Here is a 26104-nt window from a genome sequence, read left to right on the forward strand (position 1 = left end):
CAAAACCAGTCCCTGTTTCTGAGTATCTTACTTATTCCCCGGCCTCTATCATAAGTAATACGGTAGGGAATCCTTGCTTTCCTGATTTGTTTTCCCAGTTTCAGTCCTGTAAATTGGAAGGTAAGAACTTTTTTTTTTTAGGGATCTTAGTTGGGGAGTGGGAGGGAACCTCCGTGGAGATCGAGGGAGCCGAAACGGGGCGGAGCCGGTTCTGAGACGGCCAATTATGAGCCGTGGTGGTGATGTCACGCCCCCTTCCCGCAACTCTGCGTCCTAAAGGGGCAAAGAAAGGGCGTCCGGTCGTCCAGTTAGGTGGGCACAGACCCCCAGCTGTTGGACTGGACAGTACCTCGGAGCGTTCGTCAGTGGAAGGGACCGACGTTCCGCCGTCTCACGCCTCCGCTCCGCTGCATCCCCGCGGTGGGCCCCCGCAGGCCTGTGCGGCCCCTTTAAGAGCCTCCGGGTCTGACGCCTGAGGTCGCGGCGTCCCTTCAGCACCGCGGGCCGGCCCTCCCTCCGCGCCCCGGCCACCATCCGCGGCCATGCAGTTGCTTCGGGCTGGCTTGACTCTGGCCCTGGGCGCAGGGCTGGGTGCAGCTGCCGAGGGCTGGCGGCGGCAGTGGGCGGACGCGCGAGCGACACCGGGGCTGCTGAGCCGGCTGCCGGTGCTGCCAGTGGCGGCGGCGGCGGGTCTTCCCGCGGTGCCCGGGGCTCCCGCGGGTGGCGGCCCGGGCGAGTTGGCAAAGTACGGGCTGCCCGGGGTGGCGCAGCTCAAGAGCCGCGCATCGTACGTGCTGTGTTACGACCCGCGCACCCGCGGTGCGCTCTGGGTGGTCGAGCAGCTGCGGCCCGAGGGGCTCCGCGGCGACGGCGACCGCCGCTCCTGCGACTTCCACGAGGACGACTCGGTGCACGCGTACCACCGCGCCACCAACGCCGACTACCGCGGCAGCGGCTTCGATCGCGGCCACCTCGCCGCCGCCGCCAACCACCGCTGGAGCCAGAAGGCAATGGACGACACCTTCTACCTCAGCAACGTCGCTCCCCAGGTAGCGCCTGCGCCCCCCACCCCACCCCCGCCACCACCCCCTCCCCCGACCCCGGCGGCGGAAAGCGAGGCCAGCGCTCGCCTCTGAGCCTCGATTTTCCCCTTTGCAGAATGGGAGAGTTGCAGAATGTACGCCCTCTAGGTCAGGGGCCTGGCCAAACGCACCGCGCGCCGCCGGCGGGAGGGATGGAGCGGTGGGGCGCTGAATACCCACTGCGCTCTGATCTTAACCCGAGGGCCCCCGAGCGCCTCCCTGAAATCAGGATGAAACGTTATTCACCTACCTCTTGCACCGAGGAACTGAAGATAACTGTCCACATCCATAAAAGTACCGGGCACGCTTCCTGGTTCTTGGCAAGCATTTAGTAAATAAGAGCTATAATGAGGAAAGTCTCAGCGAGACAGTGACCGACCCAGGGTCACACTGCGGGAGGAGACCTAGGCAGTCTGTCTAGGGGACCCTGAGCTTTTTCCATTGTCCTACCCTGCCTGCCTTCCCAGAGTAAAAGGATAGATAGGTGCCCACAGTGTCTGTTAGGAGCAGTCACTGTGCACCCTGGACTAGCCGTCCTTCCTCTTAGCGCTGTTCCCACCAGGGCCTGACACCCACGTGGAGATGGATGGTGGGGCTCTGAGTGAGACTTGTGAGGTCCCAGCCTCTGACCTGACTGGTGCTCCCCCAGGAGCAGAGACCCCCACCCATTTGACTGGACACTGTGCCAAGAACCTGAGAGCTCAGGTGGTGGAGTCAGATTTCTGACCTTCCCTGCTGGGCTCTGCAGTTCAGACTTTAGAAGGAAGGGAGAGATGGTTGAAAGAGATAGTCTTCCCATGAGCTCCTGGGGCAGGAGCAAACCTGTTTCTCTCTGGGAGGTTTGCCCCTTCATACGGCTCTTTGGGGCTGAGAAACAGCTTGGAGTCCTGGGATGCTAGTTCTCCCACTCTAGGTCAAGGACAGCTAGCACCCTTGTGAGCTCTGTCTGGGCTAAGTGACTCTCCTTCCATGAACCTCACTTTCCTCTGCATGCTTGTCTTCACTCCCACCCCGCTGCTGGAACCTTCTGGCTCTGTGCTAGTGCCTGCCCCTAGGCCTGGGGCAGCCCTCTGACTGCAAGTGTCCCAGTCAGTCTCACTGAAGCCCACCTCTCCTGCCAGGTGCCCCACCTCAACCAGAACGCCTGGAACAACCTGGAAAAGTACAGCCGCAGCCTGACCCGCACCTACCAAAATGTCTACGTCTGCACGGGGCCACTCTTCCTGCCCAGGTAAGGCTAGAGCTGGGGGGACCTGGGGACAACAGCACCTCCAGTCATCCCAACCAGGCCCCCCCCAGGCTGTGTCAACACTGCCAGGTCCCCATTCATCTGGTTTCTGGGCAAGTCTGTCCATTCCTTGAGCCCCCGATTCTACTCTACAGAGACCTCTGGGGTACCCACATCTCTGCCCGTGTGTGCCAGGCCCTGAATCTGCCCTTGTTCCTCTATGTCATCACTGTCACATCCACCTAACTCATGTTCTGCCCAGATAGAAACCATTGCACGGGGTTCTCACCTTCAGTCTCCTCTGCTGGGGGCTTCCTTCCCCTGGAGCCAGCTTTGAACTGTCTTCCTGACCCTGAGCCTTCACTCTTGTCCCTCTGCAGCTCATGCAGCCTCCCAGATGGGCGGGACTGAGCTCCCCTGGGCTCACTGGGTGATTTTTCTGCTGAGGCCTGGGATAAGTGAGGCACGGGACTGTGGCCAGCAGCCGGCTCTGCTGGGGTCGGAACCCAGGCCATCACCTAGTCTCTGGGTTTGATGTTTAGTCGCTCAGTTGTGTCCGACTCTTTTGTGATCTCATGGACAGAGAAGCCTGGTAGCCCGCCAGGCTCCTCTGTCCATGGGATTTCCCAAGCAAGAATGCTGGGAAATTGCCATTCCCTTCTCCAGGGGATCTTCCCAACCAAGGGATCGAACCCACATTCTCTTGCATTGGCAGGCGAGTTCTTTACCACTGAGCCACCAGCGAAGCCCTAGTCTCTGGGTGCCCTGGGCAAATGACCTCAACATCCTCTCCTGTAAAATGGGGATAATACCGGTTATCTACAACATAGTTGTTTAAGGGACAGTGGGATAGTGGATGTCACCGTAGTAAGGACTCAGCACAGGCTTACCGAGGCACTGATACACTTTAATTAGCCAGTGCCTCCTCTGGCCTGCTGAAATGGAATGGACTCCTCGGAGACTTAGCCAGAGTCACCTGTCCAGTGTTCTGGGCACCTGCTCTGCCCCAGGCCGTGTGCTGGTGCTGGGCATTCTGCTATCACAGCCCCACCCTCCACAGGGAGAGACAGACAGTAGTCAAGTGTCCACAAGGAGGATGTGAATGAAGGCACGATTCTTTCTGCAGCATTTATTGCCACCACCCACTCTCCCTGAACACAGTGTCGGGCATGAGGAAAACAGGGGAGGAATGAGTCTCTACCCTGCCGGGGCTCCCAATCTCCTGGGCAAGCCAAGCCGGGCAGAGAAACCTGACGCTGAGAGGGTGGTCCTGCAGGTGACACAAACTGGAGGTCCAATCAGGGAAGGCTGCCTGGAGGTGGTGGCCTTGGGTCTGAACAAGCCCCCTGGGAGTCCTGAAAGGCCATGTGGCTGGGTCTGCTCACAGGACAGAGGCTGATGGGAAGTCCTACGTGAAGTACCAAGTCATTGGCAAGAACCACGTGGCGGTGCCCACCCACTTCTTCAAGGTTCTGATCCTGGAGGCCGCAGGCGGGCAGATCGAACTCCGCTCCTATGTGATGCCCAATGCACCGGTGGATGAGGCGATCCCGCTGGAGCGCTTCCTGGTGCCCATCGAGAGCATTGAGCGGGCCTCGGGACTGCTGTTTGTGCCAAACATCCTGGCACGGGCGGGCAGCCTGAAGGCCATCACTGCGGGCAGCAAGTAAGGGCAGCCCCAGCTGGACTGTGGGCTTGGGGGACTGAATCAACTTAAAAGTGTTTATTTTTGGAAGCAAGTCTCCAGTGTGTCTGTCCAGGCAATCCGTGGGATCCTCTGGCTTCATTGCTGCTTTTCTGCCATCCTGGGCCCCACAGAACCTTCAGCTGGGCCGGGCACCTGCCTGGGTGAGGCCAGGCTGCAGGGCAGCCAGGGAGATGAGGATGGCCTCCTGGAAGAGAAGCACAGCAACAGGCTATGGCCCCACCGCCCGATACCCTGGCCCGTGGGATATGCTGCCATCAGCAGGGTCTGACGGGTGTGGGAAGGCACCGCCCAGGACCCCGGCCCGTGGGGTATGCTGCCATCAGCAGGGTCCGGGGCGGGGGTGGTGAGGAGGTGGGGAGACAGGTTCAGCTTCGTCCTACTGTCACTGGCCACCTGCAGGCCCTGCCAGGAAAGGGCCTCATCTCTCTGCTCCTCAGTCTCCTCCTCTGTAAAATGGGGCTGATCATAATACCTGCCTCCCAAGGTCAGCCGGGGAGGGGGAGGCGATGGGCAGGAGGGCCCTCGGAAGTGTGGGAGCAGGGGTTCCTGCCAGGAGGCTGAGACTGGAAGCGCACAGCACCCGACCCTGGCCAGGCTCCTGGGGACAGGGAGACTGAGGCCGTCCACGTGTTTGGTCACCACCGTTGAGACCAGTGGAGGTAGTGGCACCTCCCCCCAGCAGGTGCCCACAGGCACAGCGTTCCGTGCTGCCCAGGTGGAAGGCTCTGAGAGAAGGTTGTATCCTGTCCCCCTGGGGACAGAGGTGCCATCGAGGAGGGCTGCCTTGCCCACCACAGTCAGACGGGGAGTGGGACACGGAGCGTACCACTAAGGAAACAGTCCTGGAGCAGGCGTGGTGGGTGTCCTGGGTCAGCCAGCCTGGGAGCAGCTGGACAGGCACCACAACCAGGATTCCTGGCTTCCAGCTCACTCTCAGCTCACCCCTGCTGTAGTCCTGCTGTGGAGAGAGGCTGAGGGGGTGAGGGGACCACCCCAGAAGGCTGGCTCAGGGCAGCCCCAGGCGGGGTGAAGGACAGTGAAAGAGTTGCAACCCCCTTGGCCAGACAAAGGGGCTCTGGGCCCTGCTGGTGGTGAAGAGGTGGGGCCTAGAGGTCGGGGAGGCGGGTGGGCTCACCTCTGTGCGGATGGTGCGGCTGCCCTGGTTGGGGCAGGTGTTGACGTACAGGTCGAAGAGGACGCTGGGTTCAGCCACCTCCAGGTTGGGGTCGGCATCCACTCCAGCTTCCAGCCCCTGGAGGCCCCCAAACACCACAAGAGCGTGCCTGCTGCCCATAGGAGGGGATCACTGACTGCCCATCACGGCCCTCTGAATGCCACCCCCAGGGCTCTCAGCCCTCCCATACACAGCAGGGGCCCAGTCCGTTCAGCTGTGTCCCCACCAGTCCGGTCCCCTGCTTTGTGCCCTGCCCCCTGGCTGGACCCACCTGAAGTTGGGAAGCTGGGTGGAGGGCACATCTGAGCCTCGCTCTGACGTCCCGATGGTCAGATCATAGCCGTCCTGGAAGGGGGCCTCAGCAAACACAGCACCTGCCGGGGAGGCCAGTTCTCTGGGGACCCTGTTCCCCCCAGGCCACGGTCACTTGGCTGCGTGTGTGTACTGGGATGGTGCTGGAGATAAGGGAGCCACAGCCTGCACTCCCGCTGGAAAGTTAGGGGTGGAGTGGGCAGAGACTGTCCCTGAGCTAGCTTGGAGAAACAGCGGAGGCTGGGGAGGAAGGAACTCCAAAAACAAGTGGCGTACCTTTGACTCATCTGGCCCCTTTCCCCTATTCCCAGCCCCATGGCAGACATCATTAAAGATGCTTTGCCTCAGGAGTCCTTAAAAGCATCCCAGGCAGTGCACTCGAGGCCCAGAGAGGGAAAGGCACCTGCCCAAGGACACACAGCATGTTAGCAGGATTAGGATCCCAGTCTGAGGCTCTCTGAGGTCCCCCAGACAGAGAGAAGAAGACAGATGTTCATAGGAGGAGGCTCTGTGCTTACTGAGGCAGGAGGCCAGGCGGACTGTGTAGCCCCAGTAGAGACCAGCTTTGGTCCGAGGGTCCTGCGACGACACGACCTTCCCCCGATAGGTCTTGCTTTCTGGAGAGGAAGCAGACAGGCTGTGAAGACGGGGTGAGGGGACAAGGGAGTGGAAGGAGGTGGCTCCGAGCCCGCAGGCTGGCTGGGCTGGGCACACTTTAGGATACCTGGGAGCTGGTTCTGGTTGAGCCGCACCGTCACCCGAAGTCCAGGCTCCAAGTTCTTGTCAATCTTCACCTCCTAGGAGGAAGCCAGAAAAAATCTGCTGCTCCAGCCCCACCCCCACTGCAGGACAGCAGGGGTCACTGCTCTCCCAGACACGGGGGCGTCTCAGGGGTCCAGGTCACCCTTTGTGCCCTATTCCCCAGTGCCTGGGGCCAGACCTGCTCACAAAAGACCATTCTTGCAAAATGACTACCCCATGATACAGGTGAAAAGGATCAGTCCAGGCCTGGCACAAGGTAGGAAGTATTTCTGGGATGAAATCCCAGTTTCCTACATTTTGGGGAGCTTAAGTGATCACTTAACTCCTCTGAGCCTTAGTTTCCTCATCTGTCAATAGGAGCCATTCCATAAACAACAGCTATTGTTACCCTGCACAGGTTTGGCCTGAAGTAAACGCTGACAACGTGGGAGCTGTGATGAAGGACACCTGATGTCCGTGTTGTGTCCCAAGTTATGTATGTATTTTGGCCTCGATACACAGCTTGTGGGATCTGGGATCTTAGTTCCCTGCCCAGGGACTGAACCAGCGCCCTCGGCAGTGAAAGCTCAGTCCTACCACGGGACCACCAGGGAAGTCCCTGTCCCAATTCTGACTTTAGAATGGCTTTCTCCTTGGAGGGTTTCACGTGTATTTCTCCCTTCATCTGAGTCTGGGTATCCTGGTCTGCTTTCAGCCGGTTCTCTCAGGTCTCTTCTTTTTGCGGGAAGGGGATCCCCATACATTCAAATGTTTCTGCCTCTGACTCTAGGAGACATGAGATTAATAGGTGGCAAATGAATGCTCCAATCCAGAGCTCGGCATCACACTGGAGCAGCCCCAGAGATTCTGAACTTGATTTTGCAGGCTTTTGTTTTGGTTTGTTTTTAGCACAAGGACTATCTTCTGTTGATATGCTTTTTAAAAAAAAAAAAAACACAGTAAATTTTGCTCCTGGCTCTATCTGTTGAGCCCTATTTTAGGCACTTCTCTAACTCAAATCTGCATCAGTGGGGGCCTGGCAGGCAGAGGGGCCCGGGGCCAGGACTCCCCCTACATGCCCTCCAAACCCAGCGAGTGTCTGGGAAGCATGTCTCGACGCCCCCTCCAGTTCCTACCTTCTTCATGCCACAGTTGACAAAGGAGCCCTGGCCTGGCCGGGTGGGCCGGTCCACCACAACGCCCTCTCGGAACTCGGACTCCTCATCCTGGCGCATGTGGTGAGGGCTGTCCAAGGGGTTCAGGAGCCCTGCGGTTGGAGAGGGGCCAGGAAGAGTCTGGGAGGTGCAGAGGCACACGGGGGTGGCAGGGGGTGGGGTGAGGCTGGGAACCCCGGTCCAGGATCCAGCTCGGCCACAGACTTGCTATGTGCCGTCAGGCACAGGTCTTGCTTTGCCAACTGGACCATGAGTTCTCAGCGCCTGGAGGATGATCCATGGGAAATGGGGGTCAGGTCCCCTCCCCCAGCCTTACCTGCAAACTGCAGATCCTGATGCTTGGGGAAGAAGGCCTTTCTTAGGTACCTAGGAAGGAACGCAGAGCTCGGGAAGTTCCCAGGGAGGCCATGTCCTGCCCAACCTGCCCCGTGACCGCCCCTCCGCCCCGGTCTAGAAGGTCTGTCCTTACTGTGGACACTCCAGGTACTGCAGTATCCGGGCCAGCTGCACGCACGCCTGCCCCTTCTTGCCGACTCCCCTGAATTCCCCCTCCACAGTGCTAGGAGAGAAAGACAGGGGTCCAGCCCACCGGGTTCTCTTTGAGAGCTCCCCCACCCCCAGTATAACCTCAGCAGTGCCCCTGCTTTGCAACTCGACCCACCAGGGTGACAGTGGGGGCATTCAGACAGGATTCTCGGCTCAGGCAAGAAGGCAGGGAAAGAAGTGCAGCCCAGCCAATCCTGGCAGCCCCCCACTTCTCCCCACACCCGCCGGGACCCTGCTGGAGGCCCCTCACTTGGCATCTTGGCCTTCTTCATCGAACACCACAATCTCATCCACACAGAAGATGGCGCAGGCTCTGGCGATCTGGCCGGCCAGGTAGGTGCGAAGCTCTGGTGACTGGGCATTGTCCAGAATAGAGCCTGGCAGGGCCACGCTCAGGGTGTAGTGCCGCCCTGGGCAGGACAACGGTGTTCATGGTCAGCTGGAGCAGCCAGAGCCATCTCTCCCCTCCCTCCCTCTAATCCCAGGGCCTACAGTTAGAAAGTTTTCTTACTGGGAGAAGTTTTGAGATGAGTAGCATAGATTCCCTCTCCAGATCTCAATCTCCCCAGGAAGAAAATGAACTTGGGGGTCTCCAGGGCTCCCATAAACAGGACGTACCACTAGCTACGGCAGGGAGTGGTTAGAGGCATTGACCTATATTCACATTCTCTGCCCCCTACTGCCTCAGTTCTCCAGGCATCAAAATGGGATAATGATGAGAGTTAATATTTATTCTTACAGGACATCCCTGGTGGTCCAGTGGTTAAAATTCTGTGCTTCTAATGCAAGGGGCATGGGTTCAATCCCTGGTTGGGGAATTAAGATCCTACATGTTGCAGAGCAACCTCTGCAAAATTAAAAAAAATAATAATAATTCTTAGTGCCTTTTATAGGTATAAACTTAACCAATAACCCTAGGAAGTAGGTACTACCATGATCCCCACTAACAGTTGGGGAACCTTTAGCCTAAAGAGATCAAATACATGACCCTGCTGCTTGCTGCTGCTAAGTCACTTTAGTCGTGTCCGACTCTGTGCGACCTCATGGACTGCAGCCTACCAGGCTCCTCTGTCCATGGGATTTTCCAGGCAAGAGTACTGGAGTGGGGTGCCATTGCCTTCTCCGAATACATGACCCATGGTCACACAAAAGGCAGAACAGCTGACTTCAGAATAAACCACCACACTTCTGCTCCCAGAGTCTTCCAAAAGGAGCCATATGAGATGAAGGGCTTTCCTGGGGTCTGAGACAGTCGACGTGCTCAGCTTCTGTCCCTACTGTCACCATCATCACTAACAACCACTGGGCTTACAGAGTAAAACATGGCCCCCTGATACCCCAGAATTTTGGGTCTGACCGAGGAGGAAAGATACAATTTGTTAGGGTAGATGCAGATGTACAGAAGGACACAATGTACGGAAGGATATCAGGACACAATGTGGGATTAGAAAAACCAGGTCCAGAAGTGCATGGATTAAGCAGCCTCACTTCCGTAAAATTGTATCTACATACCTCTTCACCTAGATATAGGTGGGTGTTAACAGCTAGGGGCTTCCCTGGTGGCTCAGGTGGTAAAGAATCTGCCTGTAATGCAAAAGACCCAGGTTCAAAACCTGGATCAGGAAGACCCCCTGGAGAAGGAAATGGCAGCCCACTCCAGTATTCTTGTCTGGAGAATCCCATGGACAGAGAAGCCTGGTGGGCTACAGGCCATGGGGTTGCAAAGAGTTGGACTGGACTTTCACTTTAACAGCTGGAGAAACGTTAACTGCAATGTTTGCTGGGATTTTTGAAATAAACTTAAAGCACACAGAAAGTGCTCAATAAAAAAGTAAAAACTGTGACAACCCACTCCAGTATTCTTGCCTGGGAAATCTCATGGACAGAGGAGCCTTGTAGGCTACAGTCCATGGGGTCGCAAAGAGTCAGACACAACTTAGCAACTGAACAAAACAACACTCCATCAGGCAGATTGTGATTTGGGGAAATAGATCTGGATGGAAATGTGGCATAAAATGGAGAGTGAAGTGACCTAGCAATATGGAATAAAGAGTTTTGTAAGAAATTAAAATTTATATATAGAATAGCAGTTGCAAATATTCAAACAATAAAGTCTGGTTAAAGGAGCTAAAAAAAAAGTAAAAACAGCCATTACAATGATGAGGTTCTAGAAGTTATGATATATGACACTTATACTCCAGAGAACTGAAATCCACCTAAGTAGGAGGTTAGGGCTCAGCTTTTTGGGTCCCTCCCATTTTCCAAGCCTGTTTCTCCATCAGGACAAGATGTCTGGGCCCAGTGGCCCCTAAGGGCCCTTCCTCCTGTGACATTCTCTGCCCTGCCCAGGACCCGGCTTGCTCACCCCGATCCTCGCTCTGGGCAGCTGCCTCTTCCTCCTGTTGGCGCTTTGCCTGTTCCTCCTGCGCTCGCTGTCGCTCCAGTTTCTTTGTCATCTTGAGATCCTTCCACTTCTTTTTCTCCTCTTTTTCTGGATAAGAGGACATCCCAGTTGGTGGAGGAAGAGTGACTTGGAGGTAGGAAAGACTTGGAACAGCCCAGTAGGTGGTGTCCTCTCAGTAGGTCAGCCTGGGGACTCCAATGCTGCCCAGAGAGCAGCCAGAAGAGCCTTCCATAGCTTCTGGCCTCCTCATCCCCATTTTGGGTACTAGTGAGACCTACAGGGGACAAACCTGGTGGCTTTTCCCCAAGATTCAGCTGTGCACTGATGGAGTGGGGGAGGTGAGCACAGACACTTAGCTTCCCATTGGGCCCACCCCACCCCCTAGTCCCTGACTTACTCTGTTGCTTCCACTTCCGCCACTCCACCCTTTGGCCATGTTCACCCTGGAGAAGGAGTCGGGGATACAGGAGTGAGGCTGAATGGTCACATCTGAGGGGGGCGGTTCCCACTTGCTGCTCGCCAGCTGTCCCCTCTCTTTAAATGAGTCGTTGTTGGTTAGTCGCTCAGTCGTGCCCAACTCTTTGCAGCCCCATGGACTGTAAAGCTACAGGCTCCTCTGTCCATGGGATTCTCCAGGCAAGAATACTGGAGTGGGTTGCCATTTCCTTCTCCAGGGGATCTTCCTGACCCAGGGATGGAACCCGGGTCTCCTGCATTGGCAAGCAGATTCTTTACCGTCTCAGCCACTAGGGAAGCCCCTTTAAACGAGGGTGGTGAGGAAACGAGGGACACCTCCCCCCCCCACACACAATATTGCCCAAGAGAGAGAGAGTCAGGAGAGCAGGGACATGTACCCCCAGAGCCTGAGACGACAGCTGGAACACAGTAAGCATTCAGTAAGTTGTTAAATGAGTTCCTACTGGAAAGAACAGGAAATAGGTTCAGGGGGACAGGACCTGCCCACTGCCGCCCTGGTTATCAGAAGACATACGCCATGAAAGGGCTCGGGAAGGCGAGCCGGGTCCTGCCTCCCGAATCCGAGCCCCGGGCACAGTTGCCACTAAGGACCCCGGTAAGGTAATGAGTTACCGACGCTGTCCCGGGTCCGACTCAAACCCCGGTTCCCACCTTAGCTGCTCATCGGGACAGTGGTAACTGAGGCCACAAGCATGCAACAAGCTCGGGGACTCCGGCCGCGGAGGCGCGACGAGCCTGGAGCTAGAGGTGCGACTCAGCCCCACCATGGGGCCCCACGCGGCTCTGGCTCTTGACCCCAACCCCGCGCCCTGCCGCAGGGTTCTCACATCCCTCCACCTACCGGACCACAGGGCCGCTTCCTCGCGCGCTCCGCCATGTTTGCCGCACGCCGTCGGCCCCGCCCGGCCAATCAGACTCACCCCTTCCGGCAACACCTCCTTCGATCCGTCCAATCAGAGAGCCAGTGGCGCTCGAGGGCGTGGCCTAGGTGCGGGGCTGTAAGAGCACGTGGACAGGGGAGGGCTGGAGGTGCTGGGTGGGCTGCCTAGGGGCGGATGGGGGGCGGCACCCGGTGAGCTGGAGTCGGCTCTGGCCTGGAGGCAGGGGTTGGGTGGTGGTGGTGAGTTCATCGCAGGCTTGAGTGTCCCAGTGCTCAGAAACCTTGGACTGCCAGAGCGCTGCCCTCCGGCTCCGGTCGAGCGCGGAAGTCAAACCTCTCCTTTGTGCATGGAGATCTTGGGGCCCAGAGCTGGAGTGTGACTCAGAGCTGGCAATAAGTAAATCCAGTTACTTTATAGATTCGTTCATTTACTCTCTCTTGTAATTATCAGACTATTATTTTAGAGAAGACCAGTTCAGTTCAATCTCTCAGTCGCATCCGACTCTTTGCAACCCCATGGACTGCAAGCAGCACGCCAGTCCTCCCGGTCCATCACCAACTCCCGGAGTTTACTCAAACTCATGTCCGTTGAATCGGTGATGCCATCCAACCATCTCATCCTCTGTCGTCCTCTTCTCCTCCCGCCTTCAATCTTTCCCAGCAGTCTTTTCAAATGAGTCAGTTCTTCGCATCAGGTGGCCAAAGAGAAGACTTGGGTTTACCAAAAATTGAACAGATAGTACAGAGTTCCCACAGTTTTTGTAATTAACATGTTGCCTTAAGGTATACATTTGTTAGAGTTGATGAGCCAATATTGATGCTTTGTTCATAGTTTATCTTAGGGTTCACTCTTTGTGTTGTACATACTGTGCGTTTTGACAAAATACGTAATATCATATCTATCATTGCCATGGAATTCTCCAGGCAGGAATACTGGAATGGGTTGCCGTTTCCTTCTCCAGGGCATCTTCTTGACCCAGGGATCAAACCTGGGTCTCCTGCATTGCAGGCAAATTCTTTAGTGTCTGAGCCACCAAGGAAGCCCCAGTCATTACAATATCATACAAAATTGATTCACTGCCCTAAAAATCTGTGCACCACCTACTTTCCCCACTTCTCAAGCCCCTGATAACCACTGATCTTTTTTTTTTTAAACTGTTCTTATAGTTTAGCCTTTTCCAGAATGTCATATAGTTGGAATCAGACAATATGAAGCCTTTTCAGACTCCCTTCTTTTATTAAGTAATATGTATTTAAAGTTCCTCCCTAGCTTCTAGTGGCTTGATATCTCATTTCTTTTTATTGCTGGATACTATTCATTGGCCTGATATCTCATTTCTTTTTATTGCTGGATACTATTCATTGTATGGATATGCCAGCATGTCTATCCATTCACCTTTCAAAGGACATTTGGTTGTTTCCAGTATTTGGCAATTATAAATAAAACTGCTGTAAATATTCATGTGTAGGTTTTTGTATGGACCTGACTTTTCAGCTCATTTGGATAAACAGCTGGAAGTCTGATTGCTGGATCCAAGGGTTAGACTATGTGTAACTTTGAAAGAAGTCACCAAACTGTCTTCCAAAGTAGTTACATACCATTTTGTTACATCTCATTCCTACCAGCAAGGAATGAGATACACTTTCTTTTTTAAATGATAAATTTGAGTCAATATTCATTCAGTCAACAAATATTTATCAAGCTGAGCCTATTTTGAGGCAGGAACTCCTGGCAGTGCTGACTGCCAGGGACACAATGGTCAGCAAAAACAAATATTGATCTGGAGTTTACAACCTAGTGGAAGAGAGATTAATTTCTAATTCAATGTGTATGTTAACATTATAGGGGTTATTGTGTTTACTTCACCATTCCCCCTTGCCCGTATCTTAATGAAATGCAAATTCATTTACGCATATCAAGTTGGCTGAGGTTACTCAGTCCAAGACTTGAAACCTCTGTAGAGTCACAGATTTGAGTTAAGGGCAGATTCTAGATTGGTTCATGATCTATGAAACCTTTGGTCAGAGTGGTTCTCATCTCGGAGAGGCAGCAGAGTGAGCTGGTGGCGTGAAGCCACACCTTAATTCCCTGCCCAGGAATTGAATTTTTGAATCTAGGGGGTGGGGGGTGGTCATGGGAATGCTGGAATTTGCAGTCAGCCAGGCAGAAGTGTTTCCATCCACGTGGCCTGGATGGATACCAGGAATCCTTGCCACCAGACCAGCAAGGGCTAGAGGCTATTTTCCCCTGGCTCTTGCCTCCAGTGAAATATCTCACTGGAGGCAAAAACTGTAAAAATGGGTACAAAGTTTATTATTAGAGACATAGCACAACAAGTGGGAGAACACACAGAGAAACCTTCTGTTTAGTTAAGAAAGAAGCAAGACAGGGGCACCTGGAGAGAAAGTGTGTGGGCATCTTCCCTAATGAGGAGGAACCAGAAAAATGGTGGTTAAAAAACTTATATAGGGCAGTTCTTCTGGGTCTTTGTTTAACTTTGGCCAACAATCTGATTTATTTTTCCACACCTGACCTGCCCTAGGCAACATGTGTGCACGACTTTTTTCCAAGATGGATTTCAATGCAGAGGCTTTTGGGAGTTAAGAAGAATTACTTATTATGGCTTGGCACCCCCTGACTTTTGACCCCATGGGAGCCTTTCTGCCCATGTGCAATGTGTCCCTTGCCCCGAGGATGGGAAATATTTGGCCTCTTGATTCGTTACTCAAACGAGGTTTCACTACTGTCTGTTCCTGCCATGACTGTTATCTTAAGGTGTCTTCAGGAGAGAAAGCCTGGTTATCTACCCTGTTTTAGTTGTTACTCCCATTTTGGAGAGCAAGCAGGAGACTGGTTGTAAATATCTAACTTGAAGCCCACCTATCTCCTGTCTCTGAAAATGCAAACGAGGGGTGTACATGTATATGTCCAGCCTGAAGTCCACTTTTTTCCTGCTCCAAGAAATGTAAACAGGAGCCTCCTTGCAAATACCTAGCCTGGGACCCATCTGCCTTCTGCCTCAGTTCTATCCAAGAAATCCTTTTTTTCTGTCTTTCTTTTTTCCTGCCTGTCTGGCTTCCTTTCTTTCTTTTATTTTTTAATTTTTTTTCCTTTCTTTCTTTTAAATGGGCATCTTTATTCATCTATAATGATGATTAGCTGGATCATGACTAGAGAGAGAAGTTTATGAAAAAAAAAAAAACCAAAACACCTTAGTACTCAAAACTATTAGCATAGTTTCTCCTCTGGCTCTGGAGGACGTTCTTATCATCAGGCTATGTGTAGTATGGCAAAGGGGCTCCAAGCCTGAGCCTCTGAGTTGTATTGCTTCACAGTCTTGACTTTGAAACAGTGATAGTAGTACAAAGTCATTGTTTGGAAAGGGAGAGAGTGGAGTGTCCTATGTCATAACACCAATATGTTCCAAATAGCAATTCTCTGACACCAAGTGGGTGTCCTAAGCTTTGATTCAATTCTGACAAGTTGGCACAGATCTCATAAGTTAAGGGAGCCCACAAGACTGCCTCCCACTTCAGATGCCAGTGCCAAGTGGGGTGCCCAGCCACCCACAACTTTTGCCTGGCTGACTGCAAATTCTGGCATTCCCATGACCACGGCATGGGAGTGGTGGTTTTGACCCCATTCAGATTCAATAATTTGCTGAAACGATTCACAGCCCTCAGGAAAGTGCTATACTTACAATTACAGTTTTATTTTAGAAGATACAACTCAGGAATAGCCCAGTGTAAGAGGTACCTAGACTAAGGTGGAAAGGTGGGCATGGAATTTCCATACTCTCTCCGGATGGGCCACCCTACAGCTCATTGAGGTCTTCACCAGCCCAGAAACTCCTTGAGCCTCATTGATTCAGGATTGTTTTTTTCTTATCTTAAAAAAAATTTTTTTTTATGTGTTTATTTTGGTTGTGCTGGCTCTTTGTTGGTGCGCAGGCTTTCTCTAGTTGTGGTGAGTAGAGGCTACTCTGTAATTGTGGTACACGGGTTTCTCATTGTGGTGGCTTTTCTTTTTGCAGAGCATATGCTCTGGGGTGCAAGGGCTTCAGGAGTTGCAGCTTCCAGGATCTAGAACACAGACTCAGTAGTTGGTTTTTTTTTTTTTTTTTGTAGGCCCCAGTAGCCCTGGGGAGGAGGAAGCCCATGTCTCAACTGTCCCACAGCCTGGCAGGCCTCTGGGGGGCTTCAGGGGGTCAGAGGGTTCCATGATGAGGAAGGAGAAAGAGAATAAGCTTTAATGCAGCACCTCCCAGGGCTGTGTCAAGGTCAGAGGTAAAACATTCCAATGCACCATTCCAAGTCCCTCCTTATGTACAGAGCGGGCTTAGCTGCTCTGCCGCATGTCGTATATTCCTAGATCAGGGATCAAAACTGGGTCTCCTGCGCTGGCAGACAGATTCTTCGCCACTGAACCACCAGGGGAGCCTTTTTCTTTAATTTTTAAAAATTAAAAAAAAAAGTATTTGCCTCTGCCAGGTCTTAGTTGCCGCATGCAGGATCTTTAGTTGAGGCATTCCGGCTCTTAGTTGTGGCCTGTGGGATCTAGTTCCCTGATAAGGGGCTGAACCTGAGCCCTCTGCACTGGGAGTGCAGTCTTAGCTGCTGGACCAGCAGGGAAGTCCCACTTCAGGGTTTTTATGTGGGATTTTATTACATATGCATTACTGATTAAATCATTAACCATGTAACTGAATTCAATGGCCAGTCCTTTACCCTCCCTGGGGTCTGGGGTTGGAGCTGAAAATTCTGACCTTTTAAATACATGGTTGAGGGTGTCCCTGGTGGCTCAGTGGTAAAGAATCCACCGGCCAATGCAGAAGACACAGGTTTGATTCCTGATCTAGGGAGATCCCTCATGCCGAGGAACAGCTAAGCCCGAGAGCCACAACTACTGCAGCCTGCATCCCTAGAGCCTGTGCTCTGCAACAAGAGAAGCCACTGCAATGAGAAGTCCAAGCACTGAAACTAGAGAGTAGTCCTCACTCCCCAGAACTAGAGAAAACCCTGAGCAGCACGAAGAACCAGCACAGCCAAAAATAAAAAAATAAGTAAATAAAATTATTAAAAAAATACATGGCTGAAGGGGTTCATTGGAATAACAAAAGACACTACTATCACTCAGGAAATCCAAGGGTTTTAGGAGCTCTGTGCCAGGAACCACAGACAAAGACCCAATACATTTTTTTTTTTTTTTTTAAATTTTTTTATTAGTTGGAGGCTAATTGCTTCACAACATTTCAGTGGGTTTTGTCATACATTGACATGAATCAGCCATAGATTTACCAATACATTTTATTATGTTGTATGTTCCCGTCACCTCCCCCAATTAAATCTATGATATGAGCAAAACCCATGAGCTTGTTACACAAATGCAACTTCAAGACAAGTCCCCAGCACCACCTTCCAAAAAGGATTTCAGAAGTTGCCTTGTTTTCCAGTGGGAGGCGCACTCCTGGGATCAAATCCCTCCCTTTACCTTTTGCCAGCAGAAGGGCCTCAGACAAGTCACCCGACCTCCAAAGTGGTTTCCTCACTTGTAACATGAGACAGTAACTCCTGTCTCAGAGGCTGTTTAATGAGATGATGGGCATCCAGGTGTCCCAGAAGCAGGAGTGCACAATAAATGTTCGGTGAAACATTCCTTTGCCCTTCTATTCTTTTGTTTTTTAATTAATTATTTTTGGCTGAGCTAGGTGTTCATTGCTGCGTGCCGGCTTTCTCTCGTTGTGGCGAGAGGGGGCGACTCTTTCTTGCGGCTCGCAGGCTTCTCTTTATGGTGGTTTCTCTTGTTGCAGGGCACAGGCTCTAGAGTACGAGATCTTCAGTAGCTACAGCATGTGGGCTGGGTAGTTGTGGCACACGGGCTTAGTTGCCCTGTGGCATGCGGGATCTTCCCAGACCAGGGATTGAACCCATGTCCCCTGCATTGGCAGGCAGATTCTTAACCACTGGACTAGGGGAATTCCTCCCCTTTTGTTCTAATAATCCCTGGCACTCCTGGCCTGGACTCTGATCCTTGTGGGACTTGATTGTCTGTATCTTTCCTGTTAGACCCTCAACTAAGGCCCCCAACACACACAACACACAACACACACACACACACACACACACACACACCCAACAATGGTAACACACACCATCCGAGCCCCGAGGCCTGATTTTATCATTAACTAACTAGGTGACTTCAGACAAGTCCCAAGTCCCTGCCCTTCTTTGGGCTCCAAAACGTTTGTAGAAAATCTGGGAGCTGAGGTTCAGGGAGGTGGAAGATGCCTTCTGTTCTGACTGAGTCCCTGCCAGCAATCAGCACCAGGGTGTGAAGTGGAGAGAAGCAGCCAATAAGAGTCTGAATAGCTTAAAACTTTATTATGGGCAAAAAGTAGTGGCTTGAGGACTCAAGCTTAAATACAACTTCCCAAGAACAAATGTAGATAAGGAAAGGGAAGGATGTCCAAGGCCTGGCTGGGGCCAGGACTGGGACCAAGGCCAGTACGTTATTGAAATCTGCCCTCGGAGTCCCAGCTGAGCCTGGGAAGGGGAGAGGGGACCCAAGACCATTCAGCCCAGCACAGGTAGTACCAGGGAGAGGCCCCGGTCAGGCCTCCCTCACCTCTGCGACAGGAACAGAGCCATACACCATGAGGAAGTGCTCCCGACTCCCCAGAGACCAAAAGCAGGACTCTTCCCTGGGATCATTCTGTGTTACAGAGACGGGCTCCTCCAGTACCTTCTACCTTCCACCTGGGATGGCTGAGAGCTGGACAAAGACAGAGCCTCACAGAGTGTGCAGGCACCAGGCAGGGCCCAGGGCTGATGTCACGACCTCAGGGCGTGAGCTCAGCCTTCCACTTCTGCAGCTTCTGGTCCATGGCCCGGAGCGTGGATTCATCCTGCACCAACACAGACCAGTCCTACCCCTCTCCCCAGGAGGCCTGGGGAGGACTGGGGAGCTCTGCCCTCCCCAGGCATGTCCGTTACCTTCACGAAACAGAAGCGGATATAGTGGTCAAAGAGCTTCTGGTGGGGCACGCTGAAGAAGATGGACACTGGAATGGCCATCAAGCCCTGGGGAGGAGGAAGCCCATGTCTCAACTGTCCCACAGCCTGGCAGGCCTCTGGGGGGCTTCAGGGGGTCAGAGGGTTCCATGATGAGGAAGGAGAAAGAGAATAAGCTTTAATGCAGCACCTCCCAGGGCTGTGTCAAGGTCAGAGGTAAAACATTCCAATGCACCATTCCAAGTCCCTCCTTATGTACAGAGGAGAGAGGGAGGCTGAGAGCAAGGAAGATCACCTGGCAGGTCAGGGCAGAGTCATAGAAGAAATGTCTTAGAATCGTAGCACTGAGCTGGATGGACCTCAGAGTTAATGGGCCAACTCCTCACTGTACAGATGGGAAGACTGAGGCCCTGAGAGGGCAGGAATTCCTGCCAACCCACAGGAATTTGGCCACATTAAAAACAGGCCTATTTGAGCACATTAAAAACAGGCTCCCCTTTCCTTGAAATATACAACCCTGAACCACGGCTCAGGGCAGAGGCCGGGTTAGATTTTGGCCCATCAGCTCCGGGGTTAGTCACCCTTAGCACTGCACAGCTTGTAAAACACACACAGCGCTCCGGCAGAGGCCCAGCCCACCTTATTCTTGATCATCCACTTGACAAAGCGTTTGTCGTAGGGCTCATCTGCCGCTCCAGGCAAGTCAGGCATCTTGTTTTCTGGGGGACAGAGGATGTGCTGAGTCCTGGGCAGCCTCCAGGGTCCCAGCCCTGGCCCCGCCCGGCCGGGCCCACTTACTGAAGTCCGAGATGTCTGTGATGAGGAAGTAGCTGCCCTGGGGGATCACGGGCCGCAGGCCCACGGACTGTAGGCTCTGTATCATGTGGTCGCGGCAGCGCTGGATGTACTGTGGGAGCTGCACAAAGTAGCTGCTGGGTTGGCCGAAGTGCAGCTGCTCCCGCTCGAAGCTCTGAGCCACTGCGGCCTGGGGAGGGTGTGGGGGCGGGTGGGGGGCGCGGCGAGCAGGTCAGGTGTGGCCCGACCCTGGAACTGGTCCAAACCCCTCTCTTGCCCCGCCCCGCCCCTCCTGGGCCCCGCCCCACGGGCCCCGCCCCTCCAGGGCCCCGCCCTCACGGCCCCGCCCCCGCCCCTCCCCGGGCCCCGCTCCCCTCACCTGGCCCTGCGTGGGACAGTGATAGATGGAGTTCTGGTGCACAGTACGCAGGTGCTTCATGAGGCTGTCCGGGCCCAGGACCCAGCCCACCTGGACCAAGAAGACAGGGAGGGGGTGAGGCCCTTGGGGGCCCAGCCAAACCCTTTCCGGATTCCCAGGCCTGCCTCTCCCACCAACGATCGTAGAGGGAGGGGCCCCCCAAACTCTGGTTGCCTCACCTTCCAGCCTGTGACACTGAAGGTCTTGCCAGCGCTACCGATGGTCAGGGTGCGCTCCCACATGCCGGGGAGGCTGGCTGCCCAAGATCAAAGAGAGCGGCTGCTGAGACGGGGGTGGGGGCACGGAGTGGGGGCTGCGTCCCAGCAGGGACCCGGGCTCTCAGCGCCGCAGACTCCACTCTGTGCTAAGCTATTTCTTAGACTTATTTGAGCCCCTCCTCATGACAACCCCGGGAGGTAGGTGCCACTGTGTTCCCCTGTCCTGAGAGAGGTGAAGTCACTGCCCCAGGTCACCTGACCTGTGAGGGTCCAGACCCCTCGGTCCTAATCACCAGACCTGCGCTGACACCGGACTGGACTCAAGGCCCTGCTGCAAAGGTCCAGGGGTACGGGGGCGCCCTGGCTGGCTTGGCTCACCGATGCTGATGTGCTGGAACCCATCGAAGACCAACCACTGGTACACCTCGTCCGTGATGCACACAACGTCATACTGCCGACAGAGGCTGGCCACCAGCTCCAGCTCTTCCCTGGAGAACACCTGCAGGGACGGTCCCCCACCAGAGAGGCCATCTCAGAGCGATGCGAGCACACGGCCAGAGCCGGTGCCAAGGGCTTCTCTGCCCTCTCCTATCCCTGCAACAGTGACCCTGTGAGGTCAGTTGTGAGATAACAGAAAATATCTCTGTTGGTCTCTGCCCCAGTTTCTGGCACAGAACTCCTAAAACCCTTGTAACTACTAAGTGGTAAAAGCACTAGAGGGCTTCCCCGGTGGCGCTAGTGGTAAAGAATCGCCTGCCAGTGCAGGAGACGTGAGAGATGCGGGTTTGATCCCTGGGTCAGGAAGATCCCCTGGAGGAGGGCATGGCAACCCACATGCAGAATCCCATGGGCAGAGGAGTCTGCTGGTCTACAGTCCATGGGGTCGCAAAGAGCTGGACACAAGTGAAGCGCCTGAGCACGCATGCACAAGAGCACGAGAAGGATCTTTTGCTCTAATGTTTGGTCTTTGATTCTGACCTTGACACAGGCAATGGAAACCCCTGTACACCCCTAAGAGATAAGAGCACTAGGAGCATTTTTGTTCTAGTGAGGTGACTCTAAGTGGGCTCCTGGATCACGGCTGGTCACCAGAAAGACCACGCAAGCCATGATTAGAAGCCTGAAATTTTCAGCCCCCTCCCATATCCCACTTCCTGTCACTTCCCCAGAGAAGGGAGAGGGGTTGGAAATGGAGTTGATAATTGATGCCTCCATCAAAATCCCGATAGGATGGGGTTTGGGGAGCTTGCAGGGGTGGGTGAGCTCATGGGGGCACCAGGAGGCTGACGCACCCCCAACTCCACAGGGACAGAAGCAAGCACCTGCTCTCAGGCACCTCCCAGACCTCGCCATAATTGTCTCTTCATCGGGTTGTTCATCTGTATCCTTTATCATCTCCTTTCATAAACTGATAACTGTTAGTAGCTGTGTCCCTGAGTCCTGTGAGCCACTCAGATGAATTGAACCTGAAGAGGGGGTTTTGGGCATCTCAGATTTACAGCCATAGGTCAGAAGCACAGGTTATAAACTGACTTGTGATTGGCGTCTGAAGTGGGGTGGGGGGCAACCTTGTCAGACTGAGCCCTTGACCGGTGGGAGCTGACACCATCTCCAGGTAGACAGTGTCAGGACTGAATTAAATTGAATTGAATTTTGTGGAACACCCAGCTGGTCTCACAGAATTGCTTAGTGTGGGGAAAAAAAGAACCCCACATATCTGGTGTCAGAAGCTTTGTGAGTGTGATAATGGTATGACAGTAAAGGAGAAACACAGGTGGAAAACTGGGTCTTCCTTGACATCGGTTCTGTCATGTTCCCATTTTACAGGTGAGAAAAACTGGAGCGGTGAAGTCACGGGTCCAGGTCTGTGGGGAAGTAATAGAGGCTTCCAGCCCAGCCCGCTATTGCTGACACCTTCCCTGGTGATCCCTGCCCCAGGCCCTGGGACCCCTAGGAGCCTTGATCCTCAAAGCTCACCGCAGTTAGCTCTCCCACTTCACAGATAAGAAAACTGAGGCCCCATGGCAGCACACGAGCAACAGAACAGGGACGCAAACCAATCTGGAGGGGTGCCCAGGGAGGAGGTCTCTCAGGTACCTTTCCCAGGGGGTTGTTGGGTGTGTTGAGGATGAAGGCTTTAGTGCGAGATGTGAACTTGCTGGCCAGCTCCGTGGGATCCACCTGCCAGTTGCTGCTGGAATCTGGTTCTCCCTTCTGGGTGGGGCTCTGCAAGAAGAGGGGGGCGGGGGTGGCAATACTTACTTCCTGACTTTCATCTCTAGGAATTCGGCTCCTCCCCCCAGGCATCTGTCTCCACCGTCTCTACTCTGGGGCTCTGGACACCCTTCCCCCCATCCTGGAGAAACTGGCCTCCTCCACTTCCTTCCTTCTTTCCCACCTCCCCGGGTTCAACCCAGCACACTCCTTGGACCCCTCTTCCCACCCACACCCCAACCAGCATCCTCACCGGCTTCAGGGGCACAAACACAGGGCGACCCCCTGCCATCAATGTCATGGGCTCATAACAGTCAAAAAAGGGCTCGATGATGATAACCTAGTACAAAGGTCAGATGAGCTGGGGCTGGCACCACCCGGACCCTTCACCCCTACCCAGCCCAGGCTTTGCCCATTCACCTCATCTCCTTCATCCACCAGGGCCTGGAAGGCTGTGAACAGGGCCCCGTAGGCACCCACAGTTACCAGCACGTTCTTGAGTGGGTCTATCTCCTGTCCCAGCAACTTCCCGAAGAAACTGGCCAGAATCTTCGTCAGGGGTGGGTAACCCTGCCAGGACAGCACAGGTCAGGCACCTGGCTCAGCCTGGGCCCACCCTCCTGTTCAGGCACTCTCTGCAATTCTAGCATCTTTCAGCAGCAAACCTGGGGGTCAAGTCAGCTTCTGTGGGGTGGGTTCTTTCATCTTTCACCCCTTGCCATGAAGCCTGCTCTGTGCCAGGCCCACCACCCAGGGCTGGGATTGGTGGGGAACCAGACAGAGTGTATGCCTTCACGAATGACAGTCCAATGGAACCCTCAAAATAGCAACAACTCCAAGCTTTAAACACCTCCCTTTAAGAGAGTTTAAGGGACTTCCCTTGAGGCTCAGCTGGTAAAGAATCTGCCTGCAATGCGGGAGACCTGGGTTCCATTCCTGGCTTGGGAAGATCCCCTGGAGAATGGAAAGGCTACCCACTCCAGTATTATGGCTTGGAGAATTCCATGGACTGTACAGTCCCTGGGGTCGCAAAGAGTCGGACATGACTGAGCCACTTTCACTTTCTTTAAGTTTAAGAAGGACTTTTGTGCCATCTGATCCTCTTGGCAGCCTTGCAAGAGAGACATTACTTGATTCCCATCATTTAACAGGTGGAGAAAGAGACCCAGAGAAAGGAAATGACTTGCCCAAGGTCACGGCAGTTGAAGTGCAGGACTAAGAGTTTATGTTGCAGCTTTGGAAACCCCTCACTTTGAGAGGAATATTGGATCTATATGCTTGTTTGCTGAGGACACTTATAAAACATTCCAGGGTAAGCCAAGGGACTGAAACCTAAGGTCTGGAATTTAAATAACCAAACCAGATTTGACCACATGAAAATGAAAAATTTCTATACATCAAAATATTCCATGAGCAAAGTTAGAAAACTAAGAGAGAAACATTGCAACATAAAGAGCTCTTGTGGAGCAATAAAACAAATACACATAGCCAAATGAAATAATGAGGGCAGTCATGAAAGAAAAATTGCTGATGTTCAATATTGATAGGAAAAGAATGAACTTTCCCGCCAGCTCTGAGACCAGACTGTTGATGGGAATGTAAGTCTTACTGGAGGGCAATTTGATGATATCCATCAAAGGCTAAAATATTTACACCCTTTGATTGACTGGTTTTACTTCTTGTGATTTGAGATAAATGCTCACCTATGTGTATACACAAACTATTCACTGTGGCATTGCTTAATAGTGAGATAGCCAAACCAGACCATTAGTGCAGGGCTGGGTAAATAAATCATGGCACATCTAGTCAGTGGAATACTATGCAGCCATCAAAAAGAACAAAGCTATTTTGACACGGAAAGATGCCCCTATCATACTATTTAGTGAAATAAACAAGTTCCATAATATTGTATATATAATGTTGAATTTGCTTATCATTTCTAGTAGTTTTGTGTGGAGTCTTTAGGGTTTTCTATATATAGTATCATATCTTCTGCATATAGCAACAATTTTGTCTCTTTCCTTCCAATTTGGATACTTTTTGTTTCTTTTTCTTATCTGATTGCTGTGGCTAGGACTTCTAATACTATCTTGAGTAGACAAGGTGAGAGTGGGCATCCTTGTCTTGTTTCAGATTTTAGTGTGAAGACTTTCAGCTTTTCACCACTGAGTATTATATTGGCTGTGGGTTTGTCATAGATAGCTTTTGTTATGTTGAGGTATGTTTCCTCTATTACCACTTGGGTAAGAGTTTTTATCATGAATCGATGCTGAATTTCATCAAATGCTTTTTTTACATCTATTGAGATAGCCATGTGGTTTTTGTTTTTTCTTTTGTTTATGTGGTGAATCACACTGATTTGGGTATGCTGAACTATCCTTGTGAACTTGGGATGTGGCGTATGATCTTTTTTACATGTTGTTGGATTTGATTTGCTAATATTTTGTTGAAAATTGTTGCATCTATATTCATCAAAGATATTGCCCTGTAATTTTCTTATTTGGCGATGTCTAGCTTTGGTATCAGGATGATGATGGCTTCATAGAGAGTCTTTGGGAGTGTTCCCACTTCAATTTTTGGAAGTTTGGGAACAATCGATATAAGTTCTTCTTTGTATATTTGGCAGAATCAGTCTGTGAAGTCATCTGGTCTCAGACTTTCATTTGTAGGGAGTTTTTAAATTACAGACTCTATTTCACTTGTAGTGATCGATCTGTTCAAATTATCTGTTTGTTCTTGATTCAATTTTGGTGGGTCATATGTTTCTAGAAAAAGATTTGTGATTTTTAACACAAACGGACTCATACTATAAACAATATTGGCCTTCCCTTAAGATCCAGTGGTTAGGACACTGTGCTTTTACTGTAGGCGAACTAAGATCCCACCTACTGAGCAGCATGGCCAAAAAACCCAAAAAAATAAAAAACAAGGTTCTACTGTATAGCACAGAGAGCTATATTCAATATCTTATGATAAACTATAATGGAAAAGAATATTTTAAAATGGGGATACATGTATATTATAACTGAATCACTTTGCTGAGCACCAGAAATAAACACAACGTTGTAAATCAAGCTGAAGCTCTAATACTTTGGCCACATGATGTAGACAGTCAACTTTATATTTCAATTAAAAAAACATAACAGAAAGCCACACAAATCTGACATGTGGATACATGTGTGTGTTTTAAAAGTTCAAAAGTCTAAACACTCAGCAAAGTAGCACCCTGTTGGCAGTGCTAGACTCTGGGTGGTGGGATTGGAAGAAACTTTCCCCCAGGCCGTGAGATGCACACCAACGTTTAAGAACCTGCTCCAGGCCTGGCAAATATTTACTCTGTGGTTCTTTACAGACAGGTTTTGGATTTAGAGTTTAAAAAAAATCAACTATCTTTCAACAGCTTTATGTGTCACCTCCTTCAGGAAGCCTTCTCTGATCTCCTAGGTTTCATTCCCTCCTTTGTGCTACCAAGGACCCCAAGCTCCTCCATCACAGCAAATCAACTACCTTTGATTTCTGCTTCTGTTGTTTGGTCTGCTTTTCCCACCAGACCATGATCTCCCAGCTCATGTTTTGTTTTGTTTTGTTTTAAATCTTTCTTTCCCCCAGGCCATGAACTGTCCCAGGGCCTGTAACAAAGGAGACAGTCAGTGAACACTGAACCATGGCCGGACTGAATTTCAAGGGCTCTGCCCCATGAACCGTAACATCTAGATTGGCC

The 26104-nt window shown here is 52.3% G+C and overlaps 3 protein-coding genes across 11 annotated transcripts in view; 1 reads left to right on the top strand and 2 right to left on the bottom strand.

Annotated features, from left to right (window-relative positions):
- Nucleotides 1-206: 206 nt before the first annotated feature.
- ENDOG (endonuclease G) lies at nt 207-4045 on the top strand. The gene is made up of 3 exons (XM_043469765.1): nt 207-1049; nt 2204-2313; nt 3698-4045. The coding sequence occupies exons 1-3, from the start codon at nt 543-545 to the stop codon at nt 3978-3980; spliced, it is 900 nt and encodes a 299-aa protein (XP_043325700.1). The 5' UTR covers nt 207-542; the 3' UTR covers nt 3981-4045.
- On the bottom strand, nt 3425-11788 carry SPOUT1 (SPOUT domain containing methyltransferase 1). The gene is made up of 12 exons (XM_043469764.1): nt 11689-11788; nt 10768-10813; nt 10332-10457; nt 8217-8376; nt 7890-7979; nt 7737-7786; nt 7382-7512; nt 6229-6301; nt 6023-6121; nt 5464-5566; nt 5154-5301; nt 3425-4202 (listed from the first exon to the last, which is right to left on the bottom strand). Exons 1-12 carry the CDS (start codon nt 11722-11724, stop codon nt 4134-4136), a joined length of 1131 nt encoding a protein of 376 aa, XP_043325699.1. The 5' UTR covers nt 11725-11788; the 3' UTR covers nt 3425-4133.
- Nucleotides 11789-18081: 6293 nt separating this feature from the next.
- KYAT1 (kynurenine aminotransferase 1) overlaps nt 18082-26104 on the bottom strand; it is a 33166-nt gene continuing 25143 nt past the window's right edge. For 8 of the 9 annotated variants that reach the window (XM_043469783.1, XM_043469779.1, XM_043469781.1 and 5 more), the window contains 10 exons: nt 22804-22953; nt 22637-22723; nt 22267-22395; nt 20548-20668; nt 20131-20207; nt 19913-20002; nt 19537-19723; nt 19378-19457; nt 18721-18807; nt 18082-18632 (listed from right to left, as the gene is read on the bottom strand). In XM_043469783.1, coding sequence (XP_043325718.1) covers nt 18567-18632; nt 18721-18807; nt 19378-19457; nt 19537-19723; nt 19913-20002; nt 20131-20207; nt 20548-20668; nt 22267-22395; nt 22637-22723; nt 22804-22953 — 1074 coding nt within the window. In that variant the 3' untranslated portion in view covers nt 18082-18566. Of the gene's footprint in view, nt 18633-18720; nt 18866-19377; nt 19458-19536; nt 19724-19912; nt 20003-20130; nt 20208-20547; nt 20669-22266; nt 22396-22636; nt 22724-22803; nt 22954-26104 lie in introns of all 9 variants that reach the window. The other variant, XM_043469780.1, reaches the window with a different exon arrangement.

Source organism: Cervus canadensis, chromosome 5, assembly GCF_019320065.1.
Source record: "Cervus canadensis isolate Bull #8, Minnesota chromosome 5, ASM1932006v1, whole genome shotgun sequence".
Classification (NCBI taxonomy): domain Eukaryota; kingdom Metazoa; phylum Chordata; class Mammalia; order Artiodactyla; family Cervidae; genus Cervus; species Cervus canadensis.

Bases quoted from the DNA above. Each gene is read 5' to 3' on its own strand.
- ENDOG (XM_043469765.1), top strand. From the start codon at position 543: ATGCAGTTGCTTCGGGCTGGCTTGACTCTGGCCCTGGGCGCAGGGCTG. The intron at 1,050-2,203 runs GTAGCGCCTGCG...CTCTCCTGCCAG, and splicing joins TCAGCAACGTCGCTCCCCAG to GTGCCCCACCTCAACCAGAA. The intron at 2,314-3,697 runs GTAAGGCTAGAG...GTCTGCTCACAG, and splicing joins GGGCCACTCTTCCTGCCCAG to GACAGAGGCTGATGGGAAGT.
- SPOUT1 (XM_043469764.1), bottom strand. From the start codon at position 11,724: ATGGCGGAGCGCGCGAGGAAGCGGCCCTGTGGTCCG. The intron at 7,787-7,889 runs GTAAGGACAGAC...GTTCCTTCCTAG, and splicing joins CAGTACCTGGAGTGTCCACA to GTACCTAAGAAAGGCCTTCT. The intron at 5,302-5,463 runs GTGGGTCCAGCC...TATGGGCAGCAG, and splicing joins ACCCAGCTTCCCAACTTCAG to GCACGCTCTTGTGGTGTTTG.